At 42.4% G+C, this 24,328-nt stretch overlaps 2 protein-coding genes across 11 annotated transcripts in view; both read right to left on the bottom strand.

Moving 5' to 3' along the window:
• Positions 1-8,271, bottom strand: part of KIAA1549L (KIAA1549 like) — a 299,878-nt gene extending 291,607 nt beyond the window's left edge. For 7 of the 8 annotated variants that reach the window (XR_008209514.1, XM_052695633.1, XM_052695632.1 and 4 more), the window contains exon 1: positions 7,976-8,271. Coding sequence is in view for 6 of the 8 variants with exons in the window: in XM_052695633.1 (XP_052551593.1) it covers positions 7,976-8,126 (151 nt within the window). In the remaining 2 variants the exon portion in view is untranslated. Of the gene's footprint in view, positions 1-4,346; positions 4,418-7,975 lie in introns of those variants that run through there. The other variant, XM_052695634.1, reaches the window with a different exon arrangement.
• A 1,829-nt stretch (positions 8,272-10,100) lies between these two features.
• HIPK3 (homeodomain interacting protein kinase 3) overlaps positions 10,101-24,328 on the bottom strand; it is a 93,266-nt gene continuing 79,038 nt past the window's right edge. For all 3 annotated transcript variants that reach the window (XM_052695639.1, XM_052695642.1, XM_052695641.1), the window contains exons 7-16: positions 23,648-23,807; positions 23,231-23,354; positions 20,227-20,348; positions 19,951-20,075; positions 19,687-19,848; positions 18,588-18,884; positions 17,594-17,734; positions 16,075-16,310; positions 15,677-15,804; positions 10,101-14,165 (exon numbers count right to left, since the gene is read on the bottom strand). In XM_052695639.1, the coding sequence (XP_052551599.1) occupies positions 13,689-14,165; positions 15,677-15,804; positions 16,075-16,310; positions 17,594-17,734; positions 18,588-18,884; positions 19,687-19,848; positions 19,951-20,075; positions 20,227-20,348; positions 23,231-23,354; positions 23,648-23,807 (1,972 nt within the window). In that variant the 3' untranslated portion in view covers positions 10,101-13,688. The remainder of the gene's footprint in view (positions 14,166-15,676; positions 15,805-16,074; positions 16,311-17,593; positions 17,735-18,587; positions 18,885-19,686; positions 19,849-19,950; positions 20,076-20,226; positions 20,349-23,230; positions 23,355-23,647; positions 23,808-24,328) is intronic.

The raw sequence follows: 24,328 nt of genomic DNA, 5'->3' as shown, positions 1-24,328 counted from the left end.
TACACTTAACGCTGTTGAAAACAAGCTGCATTCCCAGAATATCTTCCTGTAAGATTATCTCTCTGGGGTAATCCTAATTATCTGCATTACATTTTCAATATTGGATGCATTAATGTATCTGATAGATTTGAATATTCTATGCATTAATATCTCAGTCCTGTTACCATTATCTTTTAGTTTATCACCGATTTTTAAAATGAGCTATTGGCTTTTCAACCAAACACACAACACAGACAGCTCATCTAATGGGGACCAGAGATCTGCAGCGTTGGAGGACCATAGTCTAATTTCAGATAAGCATCATGTGCACTTCCCTTTGAGCATTCAGAGTTTCATTAATTGCAGCAGCTCATTCAGGGGCTTTTAGAGGACAAAAAAGAGGGAAGCACAGACACATTCCACACACAGTCTCCTACTTAGGACACTAAGCCCTATGCTGCAAAAAGAAGGGAGCCAAAAGAAGTCATTCAAAAAGGAAAAACTGCCTGTGATATCTGAGATCTTATCCTCATGAACATGAATGGCAGCATTAGCCCCAACTGACTAGAGCTTTTAACCAGCAGATCTCCAACTCTCAGTTACACTCCTGCAAGAAGTGTCCAGATAGCTTTCAGAATCCCAGATTATTTAATGCTGTCTGGGCTTCATCTTCACCTCCTCTGCCATGAACATGCTGCATGTTCCCAGGAACATAAGGTGGCTGGCTGTGCAGAACCATGCATAACTCCAAGATAACAGGTATGTTATTTTAAACATAATGATAATAAACCATTTGGCAGCACTGGGAGCTGATTGCAGGGGTCCCAACTCACAGCGTGTCTCAATGAGCTGACGTTTCCCCAGGCAGAACAGAATCATCATGCAGTTTCACTAAGCATGCTGAAATCCTGACACGTTTCTCTCTGCAGTCTAGCTGTAACACATCTGTAATACATCTGTAATACTCTCCTTCAAGTGGATTCAAGGTATCAAGTCTTAACAGCGTTCACCTAGTATCCCATTATCTGAAATATCTACAAAGATACTAGACAGCCTTGTAACCAGAAAGACTACTCCACCCAGTTAGTCCTCACCTGCTCACATATTCCCCAGTCCCCTCCTCCCTCACTCTAATCAATGAAACTCACTCGTAGGCACAGCTTTCAGTACTTTGGTTGACAGATTGATCTCAAGGCTCAGCCCCAATTGCTCTCCATGCAAGATGGTTGGTTCTGTCTCTACCTCCCACTGTTTCATGCCGTGCCTGTTGAGCAGCATGAAAGCTGTCCTCTCCATGGGTTACAGACAGGATTTTCACAAAGGCCTCCCCAGGAAGAGCAGAGCAGCTCCTGCAGCACCTCTGTGGCAAGGACGGCAGAAGGAGGCCATTAGCACTTGCTCTGGACAGAGCCTCTCTCTTCATCTCCTCCTCCTCAAGAGATGAAGGGGGCTCAAGGACCGCCACCCACCCCTCCCTGCCTGTTAGCACCTGAATTTGGCTTTTTTTCCCCCCGCTGCTGAATGCCCATTATTTCTCATGCTAGGAGACAAAGCAAAGAAAGACTGGTATTGATATTTGTTCTATCAGATTGTAACATTTAAATAGGGCAAATGAGTACCATCCAGTGGATATTTTGATACTACTGCTAGCTGATGGACTGAATTAGTGGGAAAAGGATTTGATTAACAAAGAACAAAAGAAAAGGATGGAATAATTAATGTCCAGGAACACATTTTTACAGATGACAAATCACTCCAAATCGGACTGCAAGTTTGATCTAATAGCCTTAGATTTCAATAAGACGTTTGACTTTGTATATCACATTTTTATTAATAAAAAAATAAAATTAACATGGTGCATATGCAATAGATTTAAAACGATTAAACTGAGCTGCAGCGCTTTTAATGGACTCCCACGGGGATCAATTCTCAGCCTTCAACATTTTTATCTGTAACCTGGAGGAAGGAAAAACTATCTCTGATGAAAGATGACAGTCTGGGAAAGAGATGAGTAACGAAGCAGGCAGGCAGATGCAGCCACGTATCAGATACATCTATGGAAATACAGATCAATTTCATGGCATAAGCGCCTATGAAGGGGAATAGTGACTTGCAAACTGCTGCTTCCACAAGTAGGAAAAGCACTGCAGCTTCAGGGCCTTGCTTCTCTTGATGGCACCACAGTCTGCAGTGTAGACTTACTCTAAGAACAATGTCTTGCAAGCAGACGGGAATAATCAGATCAATGGGCACAGGAGCAGCCTTGTTTCACTGTGTTACACCTGGCACCAGCTAGACAAGGAATTCCAGTCCAGCTCTGGGGGCTGCAGATCCACAGGCATGTCAGATAGCAACACTTCAAGAAGGACTTGTGGGAATGATGAAAGACATGGGAAATACGCCTTCCACTGAGCCACGTGGGAACTTGAAGTGAAAGGCATGGCTTGATCCCAGCGTGCGAGTACTTAAGCATGACAAAGATACTTCAGAGCTCTTCAATCTGGTGGATAAGATGGCCAACAAATGAAGTGGGACATATTCACCATAGAAATAAGATAAAAATTTGCCAACATGATAGCAATATCCTTCACTGATAATTGTGGTGAACTAACCAGCCCCTGAAAAAGTTAATTAGGATTGCATAGTCCTCTGAAGATTATTAAAAGCTGCCCTGAGCTGTCAGTCACTGAAAAATAAGAAACCTTGAGTTCCACCATATGTAGGAAACAAATCCAAGGCTGTCAGTGATTGCTGTCTGCCCTCATTATCCACAAATCTGTTATGAATAGTTTTCCCTGTGCTCCACGTGCCTCATTACGGCTGATCACTGCCCACCTCCAACTTTCACTACTCTTGTCCATGTGAGAGGACAGAGCAAATGCTGTATGTGTTCAGGAACAACCCAAGCTGGCCAACAGGATTTCTGTATAGGGGCTCTCAGTGGTGTATAAAGCTGTCTCTGAGCAATTGGTAGGTGACGTGCTAATAAAAATAAAAAAGCACTCGATATTTTCATATTAATTATGCAACAGGAGTCCAAGAGCTTCTTTCAATAGACACAAAATAAGAGGCAAGGATAGACAGTAACACTTTCCTTTGTAACTGTAGATCCACAAAAGCACCCCATCAAAACTCTGATCAGTGCTTAAAGACCACTCACTGAAGACACAACTGTGGTAGAGAACTGTAAAAATGCATTCTCTTTCTTCACCAGCCACGACCCTTATAAATATCAGGCTTGCAGCACAAGTACCTTCATCAGCCTAAGCTGCTCATCTGATCAAAAGCAAGCTGTAGCAAGAAGGAACTAGGCAAGCCTAAAATGGTTTCTTTTTTATCAGCTTCTCGGAACTTTGGCTACAAACAACACAACAATCTCAGCCATTTTTATACCTTTCAAAGCACAAAACAGCTGTTCGGTAGCATTCTGTTCCCAAGGATCAACTTCAGTTTCCCAGCACTTTTCTTGCCATCTCTACGTTGGTTGCCAGCATATTTTATCAGCCTCAGTTATTTCATTGTTTCATAGCTATCAGTGAAAACTAATGCAACAATCTTTGCTTGTCATTTCTTAGGCACATGTCTCTTGACATTTTAATTTCCATGCATTTAAATGTTTCACCTCTCCTTTGACTTGCATACTTACATAATCTGTATCTTAACATCTGTGAGGTCACACAGATTTATAAAAACACTATGGTTGTGTTACCCAAGATGGTTAATATACAAGCTTGAGTTTTCAAAATCCATACTTTTCATTTACAAATTAATTGAAGGCATTTTATTTATATGCATGTAGAAGACACTGCAATGAAAACAACGTACTGCTGACGCAATGATGCAAAATAGCCCTGCTGCTTTTTAATGAACTGATCTACAGATGGATCTTCATCTGTATTGGCTTCCTACAGGAATTTTTTGTCACCATCCCATTGTGTGAGCGCATGGGATGACAACGCACGCAATCCATGTGTATCATGACAACAGAGCATCCCAGACAGCAACCAGAACCACAGACTCTAAGCCCTTCAGCCATTATAAAGAAAACACATAGATATGCAGGGAAATAGGAGCTATTTCAGAAGTCGACCTACTGCTATTTCACCCACTGATGCACCAAACCTGAAGGTAATACCCAAATGCTGCGCTGTATGGCAAGAAAGTCTACATTGCTTAAATATGAAGAATCCATAGGAAAAAGTAGAGGAAAAATCACCTAAGACTGCACGTAATCAATGAGTATACAGATGTATAACTGACAAATACACAGAGAAGTTAGGCTGGTCTTTAGACAGCGTACAACTGGAAAGAGATATCCAGTTATCACATTGGAAAGAGATAATTGAAAATGAATGAAAAAAGCTTACCTGTGTGCTGGGCTTGCAGGAAAAAGTCCAAGAGAAGAGATCTCCAGAGAGAAATCCTTCCTTAGTGGCAGTCAGCCCTTAAATGGGGTCTGAGAGGTGCAGCCAGGCTCCACCCCTTCTGATCACACAGCTGAATTGCCTTCACCTGTGCTCCCAGGGCTGACTGGGTGCTCGCCTCAGGTGCTCAATCACAGGTTCAGGCTGTGAATCAACTGTGTCATTCCCCCTACAAGAGCAATGCTGCTCTATTGCTAATAGGCAATGAAATGAGCAAAGAGGTATTGTAGAAAGTCTCTGGTGTACAGCAACACAGGTGGGAGAAAATGTGGAAATTAATACACTGCCTTTTAAGTCTGAATTTTTGTGTTTTCCATCTTTGAATGCTCTTTCATTTTCGATTCCTTCCTCCCTCTCCCAGAATGGGATTTTTAGTGATATTTTTCTGTTCTTCATGAACCTGACCCTTACCATTAGCACTAGAAAGGCAACCTCTGACATAAAGACCAACTGTCCCACAAACACTGTAGCCACTTTAGCAACAAACCACTTGTGTGAGATGTACAGAAGATACTGTTTTCCTATAACTGGATATCTCCATTGGGTGGACCTGTGTCCAAAGCCCATCAGCGGCATCCCAGCTTGCCAGTAGGAAGGCGGTGTCCCTTTGGATTCACCGCCCTCTGGGTTACACATAAAGTGCATATTAGTTCAGCAAGCACAGTAGCTCCTTCCTCAGACTCTGCAGAAGGGAGTTAAAACAGTAAATAAACACTGGAATGCTCATTATTTTTAATGAAATGTTGATATGTTTGGATGTTGAAGCCTAAATTCATATGCAAATATCATCAGTATTTATTTCAGCAGAAACAACCATTCCCACATGACTAAGAAAATGTCACGAACAGAAAACTGCTCACACTCCCCTGCCCCTTGTTCATCAACCTGATCTCGAGCTGGTGTTTGAGATTTCAGAGAGCAGCGCAGTGAAGACCAGGGATTCTGGATGACTGGCTGTGGTTCACAACAAGATTGAGAGGTTCTTCACTAACCGTTGCCCCACGGCAAGCAGTGAGCATTCTGTACAGACAAAACATGGACAACAGCCTCATCAAAGATCCAGGTTGCTTCCTGTAATCTAACAAGAACACTTTTGTCACAGTTGTTTCAGCACACATGAATTTGAAGTATCTTGTATCCAAGCGAGTGCTAAAGCCAGGGTTATTTTTGTAAACTAATGTGGAGAATAACTCAGATCCAAGGAAGTAGTGGGAGCAAGGTAACTACTGACTGGTCAGCCAAAATCCAGTGTACCCATTAAACCCACAAGAAGCATCTTCTGTGTGCTGCTGGAGGCCAAATTCTTTCCACCCACGCTGTTGATCCCCATATTATCTTGAATAAAGAGTCAGAAATTGAACTTCTCATTGTTCATCTGCACATCCTTCGACAGAGTGTCCACATGTATTTTACCCTTGTTGAGCTAATCAGACAGAACACTAAAAAAACAAACTGAAATTACAGATTTCATCAAATCCTGGGCTCACAGTGCTGGGTAGCAGAATCCTACCTCTATATACACCCTCTTCTCTTTCCCCCACACAGAAGCACATCCAGGGACCAACCTGTGCCCAAATCCACTCCTGGCCCTCACTTCTGCAGCACCTGTAGCACAGTTCAGGCGGTGTGCTCAGGTCACTGCCATCCACTGAGACCCCATGGGCCACAGGAGCTGGCAGTGGCAATTTAGCACTTGGCACAAAGCGCTCTCCAAGTTGTTCAGCCAAAGCTCCAGCTGCGAGAGCTGTGCTGGAGGCAGCGTCACTGGGTTTGGAATTGCTGTTAATTAAGATGAGATCTCACTGTGCTGGTGTTCAGCAGACACACAAGAAGAAAGAGAGGTTTCTCTGACAAGTTTATCATTTGTAGAGGCCAAACAAACAAACAAAAAGCATGGAGGAAAATGAAGCCCAGTAAGTCTTCAGGTCAAGAAGTGTGAAAAATTTCTGAAATTAAAAATCATTCAATCTTTTCACCAACAGCTGGAAATCCAGCCGCTCCACATTTGATGGTGAAAGCACTGAGGTCTGGCTCAAAGTCACAGATATGGGAAAGCCAACCTGCAGAGCCCCATACCTCGTCCTGCTGGGAGCTCCTGGCAGGGAGATCTCTTCCCTTGTGTTGGATTTTCCCCGAGGCTGAGGGAAGCATTGCTACCACAGCTGTGCAACCTGTGATCTGCCTCCTGAAGCACTGGCAGCAGGTGAGGCTTCACCCCACATGCCCTGAGTTCTCCGCTTTGTCCTCGCTCACAGTGATGCCACATGCTGCACATAGGTCATTTTCCCATATATAGGAATACTCTCATGGAAAAAGCTGTTTTAAAAACACTGTGGGACAAATGTTTTTCCCATTGCTTAAGGCACCACTTAACACCACTCAGACCTCACGCCAGTAGACCTGCTGCAGGAGCCATTTACATCACAGTAACAGTCACAGAAACCAGTACAAGCATATTTTCTTAACAGAAATCCAGAATGACACGGAGCCTGGCCTACACAAACATACAGAAGCCAACCTTAGACAAAATGAGTGTTCTTGGATGAATCCTAGCCATACACTTTGCCCCTAGTTTCAACAGGAGACAGCGCTGATGTGCTCTGCCTCTCTGGAGGACAGAGCTCGTCACGCTGATTGGAGCCCAAATTATGCACCACAACAGTTACCAATAAATGCTGGATAGGACTAACAGTGCACTGCATGCAATCTCAGCTGCAGCTCCCAAAAACCCGTTCACTGCATTGGATCAAGCACCTCAGCATAGCTGCTCGACCATCCACAGTCCCCACGCAGTGCCACCGGTGGTGGGATTTCTCACTCTGCCTGTTATGCGTGCTGTCACTGTGGGCTGTGATCAGTGCCAACGTTAGCTTCCCACCTTTTCTTCCCAAGCTGCAGGCAATGCGATGCCCACAGTGATATTTTCAAACAGCTTCGGATCTCCCACCGATGGATACAGGCACAGGGCTCAGCAGTGTGTTACACACGGGCACGCAGACGGCAAAGGAACAACGGCACGGCTCTCGTGTCGGCTCCTCCGGCGATGCGCGAGGAGGCATCGCGCCCCACTGCCAGCGATAGCTGGGCTTTAAAAAGCAGCCATGAGGGATCGGCTGCTCTGAGCAGGGGACGTTTCGTAATTCAGACGTGGAGAAAGAGTTCATACGAAACGCAGACCGAATTGTCGAGCACAGTAAAAGACGAAACGCCTCGGTCCGGCTGCAGAACCGGCACCGCCGCACATCCCCACACTAACAGCCTCCGAGCGCGGACCACGCTGCTATTTCTCTCCCTAAACGCGGCCCCGTGTCGGGCTCAGCCTCTTCCTACGCTCCAGCCCAGCCCAGCACCGCGCTCGGCGCCTGTGGGCGCACACAGCCGCTGCCCGAGGGAACCGCGCCTGCACGGAGGTCAGCGGGGGTACGGGGACACACGGACACACATGGGCACGCATACACACACATTACACACACATATTATACACACACACACAAACCCTCCCGCGCCCCTCAGCCCGACGGTCCCACGGCGACGGCCAGCCCGGCATCCCCCGCCCGGCCTCGGCTCCTTACCCCGATCCGCGCGGGCGCCGGGTGCGAGCGCGACGATGGCGACCAGCAGCAGCGGAGGCAGCAGCACGGCGGCCGGGGCCCGGCGCGGGGAGCCGGGAGCGGAGCGGGGCCCCGCGGGGTGAGCCCCGCCGCCCGCCTCCCGCCGCAGCATCCCCGCCGCACCGGGCTCTAGAGCAAGGGCTGCGCCGGGAGGAGGAGGAGGAGGAGGAGCGGGGAGGTCCGCATGGTGCCAGCGGCCAACGCCGCAGGATGCGCTGCCCTCAGCGGCGCGAGCCCTCCGGCCGCGGGCGGGCGGCGAGGAGTTTCGTCCACACGGCGCTGCACGGCGCCGCCGAACGCGAGGGGCGGGCAGCGCGCGGCGGGGCGGCGCCGGCGGGACACCCCGGCACCGCGACACGGTGACACGGGACAGCGGCATCACGGGCTGCGGCTCGAGAGCCCGGCGCGAGGAAAGGCTGCCCGCCCTCCCCGCCGTGCCCGGCGCCCATCCGGCCCGTTTGTGCCGTTCCGCTCGCTCTTTGCAAGTGATGAGCGATAGCGATTATCACAAAGAAAAGATGGCAGTTCCACGGCTGAGAGCAGAGCGGGCGGCCCGGCGCCTCGGTGCCCCCTGGCGGCCGCAGCTCTGCCCTCGCGTTGTCTCCCATCTAAAACCGGTTCCTTCACATCCTTTCTAGCTTTTGCCGTAACAAAATCCCCGTGGATAAATCCCTGTGCCGGTGACGATCTCCCCTCGTTGGCCAAGAACTCCACGTTCTTTGAGCTGTAGGTTGACGTGAACGATTCTAGCTGAAATGACAAATAAAACCCAGCCTCATTACTCTCTACTGAAGAGAGTCTATGCTGTTCCCGAGACTGAGGCTTTTAGAACCATCAGAGTCAGAGCTACTGAGAGATAAAACACATCTTGCCAATGGCAGGGAGATCGTGGGTCCCCACCCAGCCTTACCTTGACGTACTGTGCAGGATCTAACTCCTCTCATGCTGCCCATGCAGCTCACAGTGTCACTTGCTGTTTCTCCAGCATCCCCAGAGCTCTGAACCTCGCAGAATGTGTGTGAGACATTCAGCCAGTAGGGAAGCACAAGCTCTGCCTAGTACCATGTCCATACTTTGCCCAGTGCTGCCTTAATTCATTGCAGGAGTGGAAATTGCTGTATGTCTGAGCTGCGCTGGTTAATGCAGATTTGCCATCATCGTCAACATAGGCCTTACTGCTTTGTGAGTGATAGGGAACAGTAGCTCCTCTGTTGCTTCCCACACACTGACCACCTCTCCAGCTGAAAACCAAAGCTAATTCACTGATAAAACAAAGCATCGTCCTCAGCCAGCTTGTCCCACTACACTTCTGCAGCGTGTGACAACCTTCATTGGCTCTAAAAAGATTTTCACTGAATGAATGCTATTGCAAGACCAGTATGGATTTGTCCTGTGCAGTTAGTGACAGGAAAAATGCTCTCCACACTTTGAACCAGTGGTGGTTGAGTTATCCTCAGTTGAGAGGAAGATTACTTATTCCTAATTGCCTTCCACAGCCCTGTTCCTCCACCCCACAGGGACAGCTGGACACTACTGTTAAACCAAGCACAGGAAGGATTTCACAGGCAGCCCTGCTGTGTTTGCTATTTCCACAACAAAGAATGAAAAATACACCACAACTACGGCCTCACTTTCTGTGAGAAATGCAAGGTACAAAACCAGCATTAATTAATTTAAAATCATACAGTATGCACACCTGAACACAAGGAATGAGAAGAAAGCAGCTTTCAAAGCAAAGCACGCATCTACTATTTGGGCAGAGCTGTGCTTTCACACGTTCCAAGGGGCAGCGTTGCAGGAAGGGGCTTTATCAGATGGTCTGACCACTTGGCACTGGAGAAAGGGGAGAAAGGGGCATGTACAGAAGATGACTGATAGCAACATCCAGGGGCATGCTCGGTACCCATGGCTGATGCCAGCCCTGCAGTGTTCAGAAATGGAGAAGCTTGGCTGAAATTATAATATACTAATATTATAATATACTGGAATTCAAGAGCTGGAGCCCCACACGTGAATTTCCATTGCCTTTGCCTCAGCCCACAGCCCTGACGTAACACAACAAGGAAATCAAAGTCACCAAAACGCATTTGCTGCAATATATATTTTAATTCAAAGTGAATCTCGACAGTAATACACCATAAATTCTTATTTTGACACTCACCAAAATAGTCACCTGGAAAACCCGCTTTTTGTGACAAAGTACAGAAGGCTTGGTCACATTTAAATCACTGAGAACTAGAAAGAATTACTATCGCAAACTGTAAGAGACATTACATCCATAAAAAATTTTCCCAGTCCTCATATTGTAATATTGCACAGTGCAATTGCTACATGGCGAACTAGTGTAGCATAGAAATCCAAAGCAAACAAACAAACAAAAAAAGAACAAAAGGAAAAGGAGAAAAAAGAAAGCCACGAGTCTACAAATTGTTAAACAGTAACAGTTCAAACTCATTAATCAAGTCTTTATCACTGGGTAATTCTAGAACAAGTCTTCCTACAGCTTGCAGCGTGATTTAACTTTTGCTTAACACAAACCAAGTTAATTAGCAGTATAAACAGAAAGTTTAAAAATTAAAACCCAAAAAAAAAAAAAAAGTTAATACAGTAGCATATTTGACCGATAAAACACCCTGAAGTTAAAAACCGAACACAAGAAATTCATACAAAATCTTGCAAATTAAAGTAATATGCAGATATGCAGTTCTGTAGTCATGCAGTGTTTTATTTAAAAAAGGCAATAAAACAGTAAGACGTGCAAACGCTTCTCAGAGGATGACTTTTGTTTTCCTCCAGGAACCGGCCCTCTGCCTAACGCTTTTTTCCTGCAGGTGGGCCCTGGACACAAGGATCCACGCTCTTGGGATGCACTGCAGGACTGGGGAAAAGTCACCCAGCAGGCTGAATTTGAGCTGTGGCAGAATCCCAATTACGCCGCCCACTGAAAGGCAGACATCCCTAAAGCTACCGTGTGTAGAAAGAGCAGCAGACCTGACGTGGGGCATCGTTCGCAGCAGCTCTGTCTGCGCAGGGCAGGGCGCTGTTGACATACAGGTAATGGTGTCAATTTAACAAGCACAGTAGCTTCAGACCTTAAGCACGTTAAAAAGAAAGCACAGTAAGTACATCAGACCAACGACATCCCCATGGCCCCGGAAAAAAACAATGCGGTATTTTTTATTATTATTTTCTTTTTTTTTTGTTATCACAATACAAAATTCATCGACTCCGTTTGCATTGGTGATTCGTGGTGTGTCCATTGCCTGCAATGGAGTAAGCACCAGAAAAGTGTCAATTCCCAACGTGAGGGAGCTAACAAAAAGCAATCTGCTGGACCGTGTAGCACAGGTTGGAAGTGGCAAGGTGGGGATCCAATCAGAGCATGCTCTCGACTCGGTGTATTTAGGCTCCACAGATAGGTTGGTGAGATTTCAAATTAATCAGGATGCTCCTAGTTTCTAATGCGTTCTTTATATATACATTGATACTTGTACAAAATGCATAGAGTTGATTACTAAAAACACTGAAACTTTTGGGAAAAGTTAGGTTTCTTAATTTTCAGTGTGATTAAAAATGTACTGCTGGTATTTTATTTTTTATGATCTAATACTGTTGTATTTTAGTTATTACTTAAAAAATAAATCAAATGTAGGCACATTTATTTCATTCAGACATTCGTTAAATAAAACACTGCTTGTGTTAGTGGAGTAAAGAAAAAGTTTACCAGTTATTAGCTTATTGACAGAGTTAAACTCAAATGCTTTGCACTCTTATTCCAGTCAACATCGCAAAGATTGTATTCCAGATTTTGTTTTAAAAAAAAGTTAAGTCAAGCCTGCAAGATGCAGCTTCTTAAGTGTCTACACAATGCCAATATGAAAACATAAAAAAAAAATTAAGTTACATCAATACATCCATTTATATGCAGTGATGAGCTCAAAGTTAATGGAGATAAAATACTGATGCAAATAACACACCCCAAAAAAACATATGCAATCATCTTTCCTCATTTACAGTATAGTAGTTACGACACTTCAAACATGAAAAAAAGAATTAAAAAAAAAAAAAAAGAACAACCCAAAACCCGGCTCCTATTTCATGTAATTAGACTTGTACAGAAATTAGAAGGCTAAGAAAGAACTAGTTAATCACCTAATTTCACAGCTATCTGAAGTGGCAATCATTATATAGCAGCTTATCTATGATACATTCAAGATAAATGATACAATTTATTACTTGCCCATAAGCTAAAACACAGCCTCAGTTTAATACCTTCTTTAAAACCCATCTCTACACTACAGTATACTTGAGGTCTATGAAAAAGTAGCTACCTTTTATAGGAAATGGATGATTAAGTCTTTGGTGCTGCAAAAGCAACTTCATTTGAACAGAATGAGAAACGGAAAGAGACACCTCCTAAGGAAAAGCAAAATGCCAGAAGCATGTAACTGACGTCCCTGACGGAATGTATTAAATAAGCAAACACCCGCAACAGGCTGAAACAAATACTAGGATGTAAAAAGGCTAAAACCTCTCCCATGCATAAATGAAAGATTGCACACAAAGAACTCACATCTCTTCAAGCTTCAATAGTAAATATTCTGCTACTAGTTACTGAATACTGCACGGTTCGCTCAAGCTAAGATGAAACCACATCATGAGTCGACGAGCACTTGGCCTTTCTCTCATCACCTGGTCAGTCACGCCTACCGCACCTCCAACATTTGATTATACCCAATTGGACAAACACTTTTAAAACAGACTACTCAGATTGTACTGCAGTTCCATTGAACAGCATGGAATACTGTGCTGTGTGTCACAACTCAAGAGCTACTGAATCAACTTTTCTTAAGCGCTACTAAAATCTTTTCTTGAAGCTAGATCATTCTGGGAAAAAAAGACAGCCAAGTTCAGCTACAGCAAAACACGCTGCCTTCTCGATAAGGAAAAAACACCAAATACTAAAATCATACCACACAAAACCCAAAATGAGCAATACGCTATCAAAAAATCAGCAGATCTGAATTTTTAAGTGCTGCAGTCCTCAACATTGATATATAAGTAATAACATTAACAACCTCAAATATTTAAGGCACTATGTGTGGGAACAGTTTACAATGCAGCTGAGATTATTAGGACAACGACATTTAAGAGCAATGTTTAGGCTTCTCTGCCCATGCAAAAGACACATGCAATGTGAAGAACAACAGCCCAACTCTTAGATAAGTGACTCAACATTTAAACACCAAGGTACGTAATACAAACAAGTTACTTCTACGCTGTACTGCTGACATATGTGCATCTGTTGCTCTAATTCTGTACACTGAATGGCTTCCAAATGTAGACGTGTCTTGCACTAGTTAGAAGGCAATTTTATAAAAAATAGCAGGAGCAAAACCAGATTTCTGCTCCCGTAAGTCACCTGTCTAAAGTTACTATATAAGAAGATAACATGACCAAAGACAAGTTATACCAAATGTGCAAAACACATTAAAAGTGAGTTTGTTTTTTTTTTTTTTTAAAGCTCAGAGTTGTTTAAATTGCACCCAAGTCTACATGATTCAAAAAAATAATTTTCCTGTTGTGCCATGGCTAATATTTAATAAATACCATGTTTCTTCTCAAGTCAAACTTCCGTGTCATTGAGCTTCCTCAATATACTCTACTTGAGTTCTCACATAAATGGGTACTGGCTGAGTTTTGTTGGACTCAATGGAAATCCTGCGTAAGCAGGCGATGCTGCAATGTACGAATGCGGTGGAAAGATAGGTTTGTACTGAGTCTGATGAATGGTTGGGGAAGGTAAGAGACGGGGATTTATGCCAACTGGAACTTGGTGAACTATACCACTGGGGTGAGATATGCTGTACGTTGGGTGTTGCAGTAAGGGCCTCGAGGTACACGGCGAAGCGAGGAGGTGGGCAACGGGAGCAGCAGTACTGAGGGGTGCCGACGATGGGTAGGGAAGAATAGCAGGCTGTCCTCCCAGGTGGGCGCTTCCAGAGAGATGTGCGTGCACGGCGGTGGGGTTTGGGCTTCCTTGTGGAAGGGAGAAAGCGTGAGTGGCGACGCTCGCTGGGATGTAGGCCTGCTGCCTTCGAGGAGCGTAGTTCCCATTCCATTCCTGCGGCGCAGATCCGAAGTGCTGCACCTGTCCGTACACAGAAAGGGACAGGTCTTAATACCTGTGAGTTTAAAGACGGTTTGAAAAATGGAATAATGCACTAAAACTAATCAACTCAAAAATCGAGAGAAACAGAGACAGGAAAAATTAAATGCTTAAACCAAAAAAAACGTATTAGCTATTTAGATAGTAGCACAGACAGGAAATCTGACAGTAAGAGATGATAAACAGAACACAAGTTATTTTAATGCTCTTGCAAAAAAAAAAAAAAAAAAAGATAATATGCCATGCTGGGCTGTTTTAACAGAAATACCATGTATCACATGAGCAAGGTGCTTATTCCACTCTACTCAGCACTGGCTTGGCATCAATTGGAAGTGCTGCATTCAGTTTGGGCACCATAATGAGGCACAAAGAGGACAAATAGGAGAGAAATTTTAGAGGAGAGCAGGAAAAATAATAAACGGATTGAAAATTTCTGAGACAACTAGGCAAACAGAACTCTAAGGCTATGATCACAGGAAGATGTGGCAGTCATTTACAATTATAAAGACAAAGACTAAAAATCAATTACTCCCATTAAGTGACACGGACTTTAAACTACATAGGGCATCTACCAAAGAAGGAAGGCTCAGCATAAATTTTTGTAATGAACATAATATCCTACAGTTTCTGCTAGGAGCTTGAGTAGCTGCAGCCACTGAAGAGATTAAAAATTAATACTGTGCTGATCACATTAAGGTTTGCTTAGAATTAATTAAATCAATCCTTCTGCATAATCACGAGGAAGGGAAGATAGCGCCGCCACCCAAATGTTTCTTTCAATCTAAACTATTCAAGTCATTATTGGTAAATCCTCTTATCTACATGTAGCATACTTGCATTTAATATTTGACTTACAATTTAACATTCCTTTACTCTGCAAGACTTACACAAACAGATACTGTTCCTATATTAAATGTAGATATCCAGGTATCTTACTAAAAGCTCAAGAGCAGCTACAGCTCAAAATTAATTAATTAAAAAAGCTTCAACTTAAGGCTACAGGTCAACTTCAGTTCTCAGTCACAACAGACATTTAATACGACACTAGGTAATGACAAAAATAGCTTTTAAATCAGCCTTGGTATCTTCCGACACTGGACAGAACTACGATCACAAGACAATTCCCACTGGCTTCACTATCTGACTGCAACGGCAAGGCAGAGCTGGCTCTGCTAAGCTCTGCCTCTGTGTACTGCAACTACAAGTACTTTAATGCACACTACTAAGAGAACAAGACTGAAAGGCAGCTCCAGTTCCTAACTGCACACTATAAGCATTTGAGCATTCAGACGTAGAAAATAAATACGCCAATGTTTTTCACTATGTCTTGTGCTTATGACTTGTAAGCTGAAAGCCATTTCAAGATTCCAACAGCTCTGCGGTCGAGTCGTTGAAAATCAGAGGTTGCTATTTATTCCAACTGAAAGTGCAGGCAGTCAGTGTGTTTGGGAACAAAAAAGTTGTTCTTCTGTGATATAAGCAAGTGCACATACCTGGCTGAAGTTTAAATGTTGCTGATGGAATGCTGATGCCAGTTTTTGCTGACGGTTTCCCACAGCAGAAGACTGGGTTTTTCTTCCCAGGACAGACCGACCGTTTTTCAATGGCTGACAAGTAGCATCTTCCAAGACACAAATGAACAGTGTTATGCTTTTGTTGTCTTTACTCTCTTCTAACAATTCAAAGACAAAATTTCTTTTGCTTCAGCATACAGAGGGAAATAATAAAACAATACATTAATTCAAGGCTTAAAACCCCACAGTTCAAAAGTGTTTACTGCAGATCAGCAGACACAAGAGTAAATCTACCTAAGTATGGCTACTGAATAAATTATTCACATTCCATTTTTTTCTACTGATACAGAAAGGAAAAACCACCTTAACTCACTCACCTGTGTTCACCATCTGTTCATCAAGACGTAATCTGCTTTCAAGGCTCATTGGTGGCACCACCACTGTGCAAACAGCTGGTTTGGTTTCAGAATTAACTGATGCTCTTGCTTCCTTGTTTTTGTTGGCATTAGCTACAAAGCCATCTTCGACAAACGGGCTGTCGTGCCCTGAAGAGTCTGAAGTTGGGGAACCATCCACTGTATCACATCCACTTTCCTGTTCATCATCTGACATACTACCAAAAAATAAACGTAATGCATTAAAACAAATGCACATTCATAATACAGACACATTTTTTAAAGTAACACAACATTTAAAGTAACATTTAAAGTAACACAACAACAATGAAATGACTTAAAAGTGAATGTTACATTTCTCTTACACAAGTACAGGCGCTCAAGATGGCAGCTGAATATTTAAGACTCACTCCATCCACAAATTTAATGGTTCAGAGAAAGGCTATAACTTCTACATAAAGATGTAGATGTGCATCTTTCACTTACTTTTCTGAGTTGTTGTTTTTTTTTTGTTTTTGTTTTTTTAAGGTAAGCTTGAACTTCCAATTCACCTGACATTTGTATTTTTTTAGGCCAAGTAAAAGGTTGAAGGTTATTTCTTCACAGAAGCTTCCAGTAGCTCTTCTGGTATTTGTGCAATGCTGATCAGGTGGCACACACTTATTTGTTCAAAAACTGCTTCTATGAGAGCAGCTGGAAGGGGCAAGAGGTGGAGACCAGGAACCAGCTTTTGCTAACACTTACTGAAGTGTTTGTATTGGTAAATGTGTGAAGACAGTAAGAGCTGTCAAAGGCATGATCACAGTCAAATCAGTGGTACCAGAACCACATACCCTACTCTTCTAACAGCATTGTAATACACAATCTGAGAAATTACAATAAGTATTACCAGAAAATATGGTCCTCAACTGGGGCTATGCCAGGCATGAATTAAATGGCCAGCAAGAGCCAGGAGCATGCATTGTTTCACACAGACTGTGCTTTAGCATCAAGCTCCCTGGTACTGTACCAAGAATGCAATAAATTATTTCAGAGTTACAGTGCAAATTTTTCTAAAACCAAATTTTGAATAATATGCAAAAATGAAGGCTTAAACTGGATATGAAGCAGCTCATAGGAACAACATTCATGTAAGTAAAGCTTCAGCTTGGTAGCAGAAAAAGGCATCAGTGTCATTACAGCTTACATGATGAGAACGGGAGAGGAAAAGTTCAAGACATCCTGGTTACAACTACAAACCTATAACGTCCTACTTTGCTTTACTTAATTTTGTCAGCTTGAAAGGTTCTCGTTCTAAAGGAAGTTGGAAATGACATTTGTGTGTTTTCTCCCCAACCTCCATTCATCTGGTATTCTGAAAACTTCCAATGAAGCAAGAAGGATAACGGAAAATCCTGCGCTGTGCAACTGCAGGACACCACCACTTTTTTCTTTTTTTAATAAACTGAGTCTACTGAGTCTGCAGGATCTGTCTTCTTACTGAAAAGACCGCAACTTTTACCTGTTGGATCTCTTGCAAGGAGATGGACTGGACTGTCCTGAGGAGCTCGTGCTCAGAGTGCTATCAGGACTGCTTAGAGAACAGACACGGTCAATATTCAGAGTATTTTGGCAGGCTTCACAGTCAAGGCTACCTTTGCACCTAGCACACAGAAAAGAAAGCAAACAAACACGCAGTCACTCATTTGTTCTTCCTATATGCCACTGTCCTAGCAGTTATTATGGAATAGAATTAGCTTAAATATTAGAAAAGGTCTCCCAAATAATCTAAATGAATATCTGATTTGTTGTTTTTGTTGTTCTTTTTTAGAACATCCAAATCAGACTTTAAACTTCAAAGCTCCTTTGGAAATTCCAGACTAATCGTGCATTTTTTGAAATCTACTAAATTATCCTACACTGATTCGTTACAAACAAGTACGTATAGTTTTTACTATAAGTGAGGTTCCTCCTGTCCAAAATTGGTAACAAGAGAAAATAAATTCAAACAAGCATTAAACTCTCAGGTCCTTATTTAAAACAAAATCTTTCTTTTACAGCTTTGTAAAGAAAAATCCTCTGGGAGACCATGCTCAGTCCCTGTTTTGTACTCAAGGGCACACCTCTTCAAACTGCATAAGCGGTTTTTGACCCTTATCTGTGTGATGTTACCCACAAGATGCTACTGTAGAACACTAACATCAGTCATACAAAGCCAGAAGATTAATCTTCAGTACAGATACAAGGTATGGCAGTGCTGAAGAAAAAAGCTGAACTTGAAAGTACTCTATTTTGAAAAAGCCTGTTACCAAAGAACAGTAAGCCTGTTTCCTTGTTAAATGACTTACAAAGATTAACAAGAAAGAATTTTTGAAGTATTTTTTGCTTTCAAACAACATGCTGCTACAGAGCTGACTTTCCAGTGCAACTTGATTGAAGCGCACCGTCTCTCTTCGGTTTGCATTAAAGCAGCTACGTGCAAGCAGGACTTCATAAAAGTAAAGACCAATTCTTACTCTCTCAGAGAACGTGTTTGACCTAAGTCATCGTCATCGGTGTCGCTGCTGATGGTGATCACACTGACTGCAGGGCTGGGGGAGCCTGCAATGAAGATAGCCTGTCGCTGCTTGTTGGAAAGAGATGAATCAGGTTCCAGCCTGACCGCTGCCTCGCAGCAGTTACTCTCCTGTCCATCTGAGTTATGATTGTCCTGTGCTTCTATACAGCTTATTCTCTTTACAGCCTTCAGGTTAATTATCTTTGGAGACATAAAGGCTGAATTTTGGATATTGGTATTTTGCAACGCGTTGCTCCTGTGAAGAAAATACACCATTTGACATTTACTGAATTTCTGCCAACGGATCTCAAAACTGTACTATTAAAAATTTTTTAAAAAGTTGGCTAAAACAGCAATTTTCAAAAAAAGAAAACCGCAAAACATTCATCATAGTGATGAATACTTGGCTTTATAATTTCAGACATCAATTTAAAAAAAAAGAATCGGAAACATGCTAATTAGAACCTGCATCACAGCATCCAAAGCAAGATCTAAGAGTAAATTCTGCAACAAAATTGAAAATCCCATTCATTTACTTATCTATTTTTATTGGGAACAAAGAGAAAACCCACACCTTCACAAATACTTTACATGGCAGTGAGATATTATTTTCTTCAGCAAGTAGCTGAAGTATTTTTGGCCACCAGTGAAAGAAAGACTGCTCTTAAGGTGATCGTAAGGCATACTGCAATCTTATTATCCAGTATCTCTTTATTTTTAGTTCTCTACACCTTGCATTTCCTCATGCATATAAGCTCAGGAATATCTCATCAGAGCTACCTCAGTATATTCTCATACCTTCCCAAAGGCGATAAAGACAACTTTGCTATCATAATAGGCAGGAATTTATCAACAGGAATCAAAATCTCTTGCTACTGCAAATATTTTTCCATCTAGTCTGTATTACCAAAAATAACACTGGATAATCAGAGTGGAAAGGACAAATTTTCCCCAAATTTGCCCCCCCACTAACAGGCACTAACAAACAAACAGGCACTTTCACAGCCCCTGCCTATTGAAGACATACCATCTTTGAATGTTAGAAAAATTCTACCAACCTGTTCTGACACAGTTTATTCCTCTTGGTAGCTGCAGGCTGAGGCCAGACAACATGTGCAATGCCCACACTAATTGGCTGTGGGGCAGAAAAGGTTATTTGATGTGTTAAAAGAGGCTGCGGCATCACTGAGCTGTAATGAGTGCCCTGGGTAATCATCTTCCTAAGGAAAAATAAAAGGTTTTAAACCAAGTCATTTGTATTGCATCCATCAGCCTTGCTAAACCAAAGCCAGTAGGGTATTGCACAAAATGTTTAGACTTACCCCCAGTCTCCAAGCCTCTGTGGGCCAGCCACAGGATCAGAAGCTAGAGATGTCGCAGGGGCTGCCACTGGTGCCACTTGCTGCCAAGCAGGAACCAGGATTTGCTGGGTGTGGTTTGACCATGTCTGCCATGAAGCAGAGATAACAGAGATGCTTGTAGCTCAGCACAATACAGAACAGGAATTTACAGAGTGTTATCAAAACAGTTTTCATGAAAGGAATATTTGTTAACTAATAGTAAAAACAAATCACATTTTTATTTTCAAGGAAACCAACCTGAGAAAGGATTCCTGCTCGAATCTGTAGTGGCTGAATTGCATGGGCCTGGGTCACCAAGGGAACGGCGTTGTCCACCCTCAGGGAGAAACTCGTGGGTTTACTATGGTTTGTTGTAATTCCTATCAGGCAGAAAAACACGTAGCCAGGCTTTAAGCAAAACGTTGGTCTTGAATAATTTCTGAGCAAAGCGCAAACATAAAGAATATCTCAGTAACATTTTGCTATTTTGTCTTGATGTGTTCACCATCTGATCCCGTAACTCAGGCTTTCCAAGCCAAACACAATCAATGTAACACTTAAACGATTTTTGTGTCAGTACTCAGCTGCACAAATATTTTATCTCGTATTTCCAGAACTGCCAATACCTTTGAAAACAGACTGGTAGAAAGTGGAATGGCTTTGGCAGCAGGTTTCGCAAAGCTAAGCATCTTACTTATCACAAATTACATAAAACATATTTGCAAGGAAGCATTGCAAAAGTAAGCAAAACTCAATTTCAACCATTCCCACCATCTCCTGCATTTCTCACACACTCTTTCCAGCTAGATGAAACCCATTCCTCCCAGCTCTTGTAATAAGCAAAGCCACATGTATATAACACCCCGATTTGTTACCATCTCTTTTGTGAAAAATAATGTGAAATTTTCTGTATTTTCTCCATACACCACCCAATATTTTCATAATTCAATAAAAATAATGCCAAGTGTAGTACTGTTGGAATACTATCACAAGCATGTTACAGCAAAAAGATGCATCTTGTGCTGTATATAAAGCTCACTATTGCTAAGGGAGACTAACAGACATGTAGCAACATTACAATTAATTATGTTAATAAACTAAAAAGATTTTTTTTGAAGGAGATAATGCAACAGAACAGCTATGCTTAAAGAAAGCAGTGGTTAGAAGAATATACTAATTTCATTTGCATCTTGTGACTTCACCAAAGCCTAAGCAGTGGGTATTTGGAGGTAACTACTAAAGAACGATGAAATAAATCATAGAATACAGAATGCTCTGGGTTGAAAAGGAGCACAGTGCCCATCTGGTTCCAACTCTCTGCCGTGTGCAGGTCGCCAACCAGCTGCCCAGGCTGCCCAGAGCCACATCCAGCCTGGCCTCGAATGCCTGCAGGGATGGGGCATCCACAGCCTCCTTGGGCAACCTGTGCCAGTGCCTCACCACCCTCTGGGGAAAAGCTTCCTCCTCATATCCAACCTAAACCTCCCCTGTCTCACTGTAAAACCATTCCCCCTTGTCCTATCGCTATCCACCCATGTAAACAGCCATTAGACTGCACATGTTTTACAGCTGTAAAGACTGTGTGTTTTCTTTTAGAATCTTTAAAATGCAGGAAGAAGGAAAATCTTCAACAGAAGCAATACTATCATGTCATAAAACAACACTAAGTTATCATCATGCTATCAAAAGCTTTGAATTTTGCAATGCTGTTGACTAATTTCTTTTCCACACAGCCACCCACAACAGTAACATCTTAACTCTGCCAGGAGTAGCAAGACCTAGCACTTAAAATATTTGACAGAGTAGCCAAGCAGAGAAAAATTTGAAGAGGTGCCAGACCCCATTAATATCCCTTTCCCTCTGTACCAGCAACTCAGCTTGTCACTTACGTGATGAAACCAATAAATTCCCTTTATTCAAGCTGTAGCAGAACTTCAGCTCGGACATTTATCATCATACTAAAAATACACACGTAACATTACTGAGAAAGTCTGTTGTTTCTGTCTTTATCTAAAGAGAGAAAGACTTCCTGGGTTCTAAGTTTAGGTAAAAAGCGAGAAGTTAGAAAACCATATTAAGAAAAACCTTACATCAAATGTATCATTTCAAGATCTGATCTCTATAGCAAAGTTGAACATTATCAAGATAGCCAAATCGCATTTTTGGGCATGGAAGCCTATAAGCAAACTCAGTTAATAAGCAAACAATATAAACTACTTTTCCCTCTCCATAAATGACTGTTCCTAGGATAAGAAACTGCTTTCCATCAGCTCCTCTCTCATCAGCCAACTATAACCAGAAATAAGCCCACAATTTTTGACTGAAGTTTTCAAGACTCCTAAGCAATAAGACAACTGCTTGCATCATGCAAATACATTTGCTTGGGAAACAGAGGTCACCTACACCACCATGTACCTTCCCCGAGATGCAGATCTTTATCTGGTCATTTTCTACCTTTCAGAAATGCTTCTCTACAAGCTCTTCCAGTCTTCCAGCTGTTTCTGACAATTAAGCCCTCGGCCAATTATTTCTTTACATACAGAAAAACGTATGCTCAAGTCAATTTTACCCTTGTAAAGGAAGAGTTCAGTCAAGCATCGTTACTTCCTCACAAGGACAAAACAATCAAAGCTCTCAAAGATTCAGTTGCAAGTTTTTTAACCAGCAGAATATTGCAACTGTTCTATATAGTTTTTCTGATTGGTGTTAATCATAGGACAGCATACCTGATACCATTTACATGATTTACATATCCTTAAATAAAGCCCCAAGATTCTAAATGTTCTGTTAAACATTCTGCTAATCATCCAGATCGATTTAGGACAAGAAGAGTTATAGTTTCTTACCCTTGTCCCTAGGATATCCTATATCCCTAGGGATACAGGGATAACTATACCCAAGAGATATAGTTGCAGCAACATTGATACTCTCCTCATCTTTCTTGTTTCTTCTCAAGTTTTGTTTTAGAACATTCTCCTTCACTGCTTTAGGATTCCACATCTTGTGTCTCTATTTTATTCAGATATATGTATGGGCATATATATATGTAAATGCAACAGGGGAGAGAAGGAGAGGGAAAGGAAGAGTGAGAAGGTGCAAAGTATCTGATTCTGACTCTTATACTATTTTTTTCTTTTTCTTTTTTAAACAGAATTAATTCCTTCAATGCATAACTTAAGCAGATATAGTGGAAAACCCAAGTACTGCTATAGGAGACAGCACCACACGTATTTCAGGAGCTAACAGTTACAGCTAAACATACCTTGAAGAGTAGGAGGGCATATAATCAGTGTCTGCTGGAAAATGTCACTGCAACCAAACTGAGCAGTTCCTGCCTGCAGTGGTATTCCTTGGTGCAAAACCGAGTGGGCAGATGCAGTTAAAGCCTGAGGGAGCAGGTTAAACACAGGCACCATTATAACTGTGAACATGTCTCACTAGCTGGTACAATAAAATGCTAAAGTAATTTTATGAAAATGGAAATTTCAAATCCATTTGACAGGAAGCATTTCCATCTCGCCACGGGAGGGCACTGCAATACAACAGTGCTCTACTACAGCAATTCCAGCTTGTTGCAATTTGGAAACTTATGGGATTCTAAATCAAGTTTGTTCGGTTTCTTAAACAAACACACACACACACACTCAAAGCATAAAACAGAACATAAAAATGCTTTTACCTGGCTTCTTAATGGGCAAATTTTGGTGAAGCTTGCAGTCAGATTAGCTGCACTGCCTGAGGCAACTGGTCTCATAAGCGATGTTTTATTGCGGTTGCTTAGGTCATACAAATTCGATCTGCACTTGCAAACATCCATGATGTGAAAACAGGACTTTACTCTGTTACAGACAGAAAAAATGTGGGTTGCTTTAAGTAGAATTGTATGCAACTTAAATGTACATAACAAACCCACAGAACAAGAAAAAAAAAGCTCAAAGCCCCCAGCTGCCAGTTCGACAGAGCGGCATCATGCACAGAAGCAGTAGCATCACAGAAGCTGTGCTGTTACTATGTCCAAGTCAAGACTTCTTAAGGTATGCTTTCAAACTAAAGTTAAAAAAAAAACAAAAAACCAAATAATAATAATAAAAAAAACTTGCAAGTTCCTGCTCCTTGCACCTAACACTGTTATAACACTAACAGCTGGATATAAGCAAGATAACAACTCAAAGGGATGGAAAGCTTCTTCCTTCCCTGAAATGCTGGCATTTCTGGAAATGTACACTGAAAGATCTAGCTCCAGAAGTGCAAAAAAGCTCTCAATATATTCCATGTCAGCCACTGTACAAAAGAAAGGACCGAATGCATTTCAAAAAGAAGTGCCTACCTTAGTGCTCAACGACTGACAAGAACTGTCTCA

Source organism: Tympanuchus pallidicinctus, unplaced genomic scaffold, assembly GCF_026119805.1.
Source record: "Tympanuchus pallidicinctus isolate F22 unplaced genomic scaffold, pur_lepc_1.0 scaffold3, whole genome shotgun sequence".
Classification (NCBI taxonomy): domain Eukaryota; kingdom Metazoa; phylum Chordata; class Aves; order Galliformes; family Phasianidae; genus Tympanuchus; species Tympanuchus pallidicinctus.
Note: the sequence above shows the minus strand (reverse complement) of the source record. Positions and strands in the feature narration are given on the sequence as shown.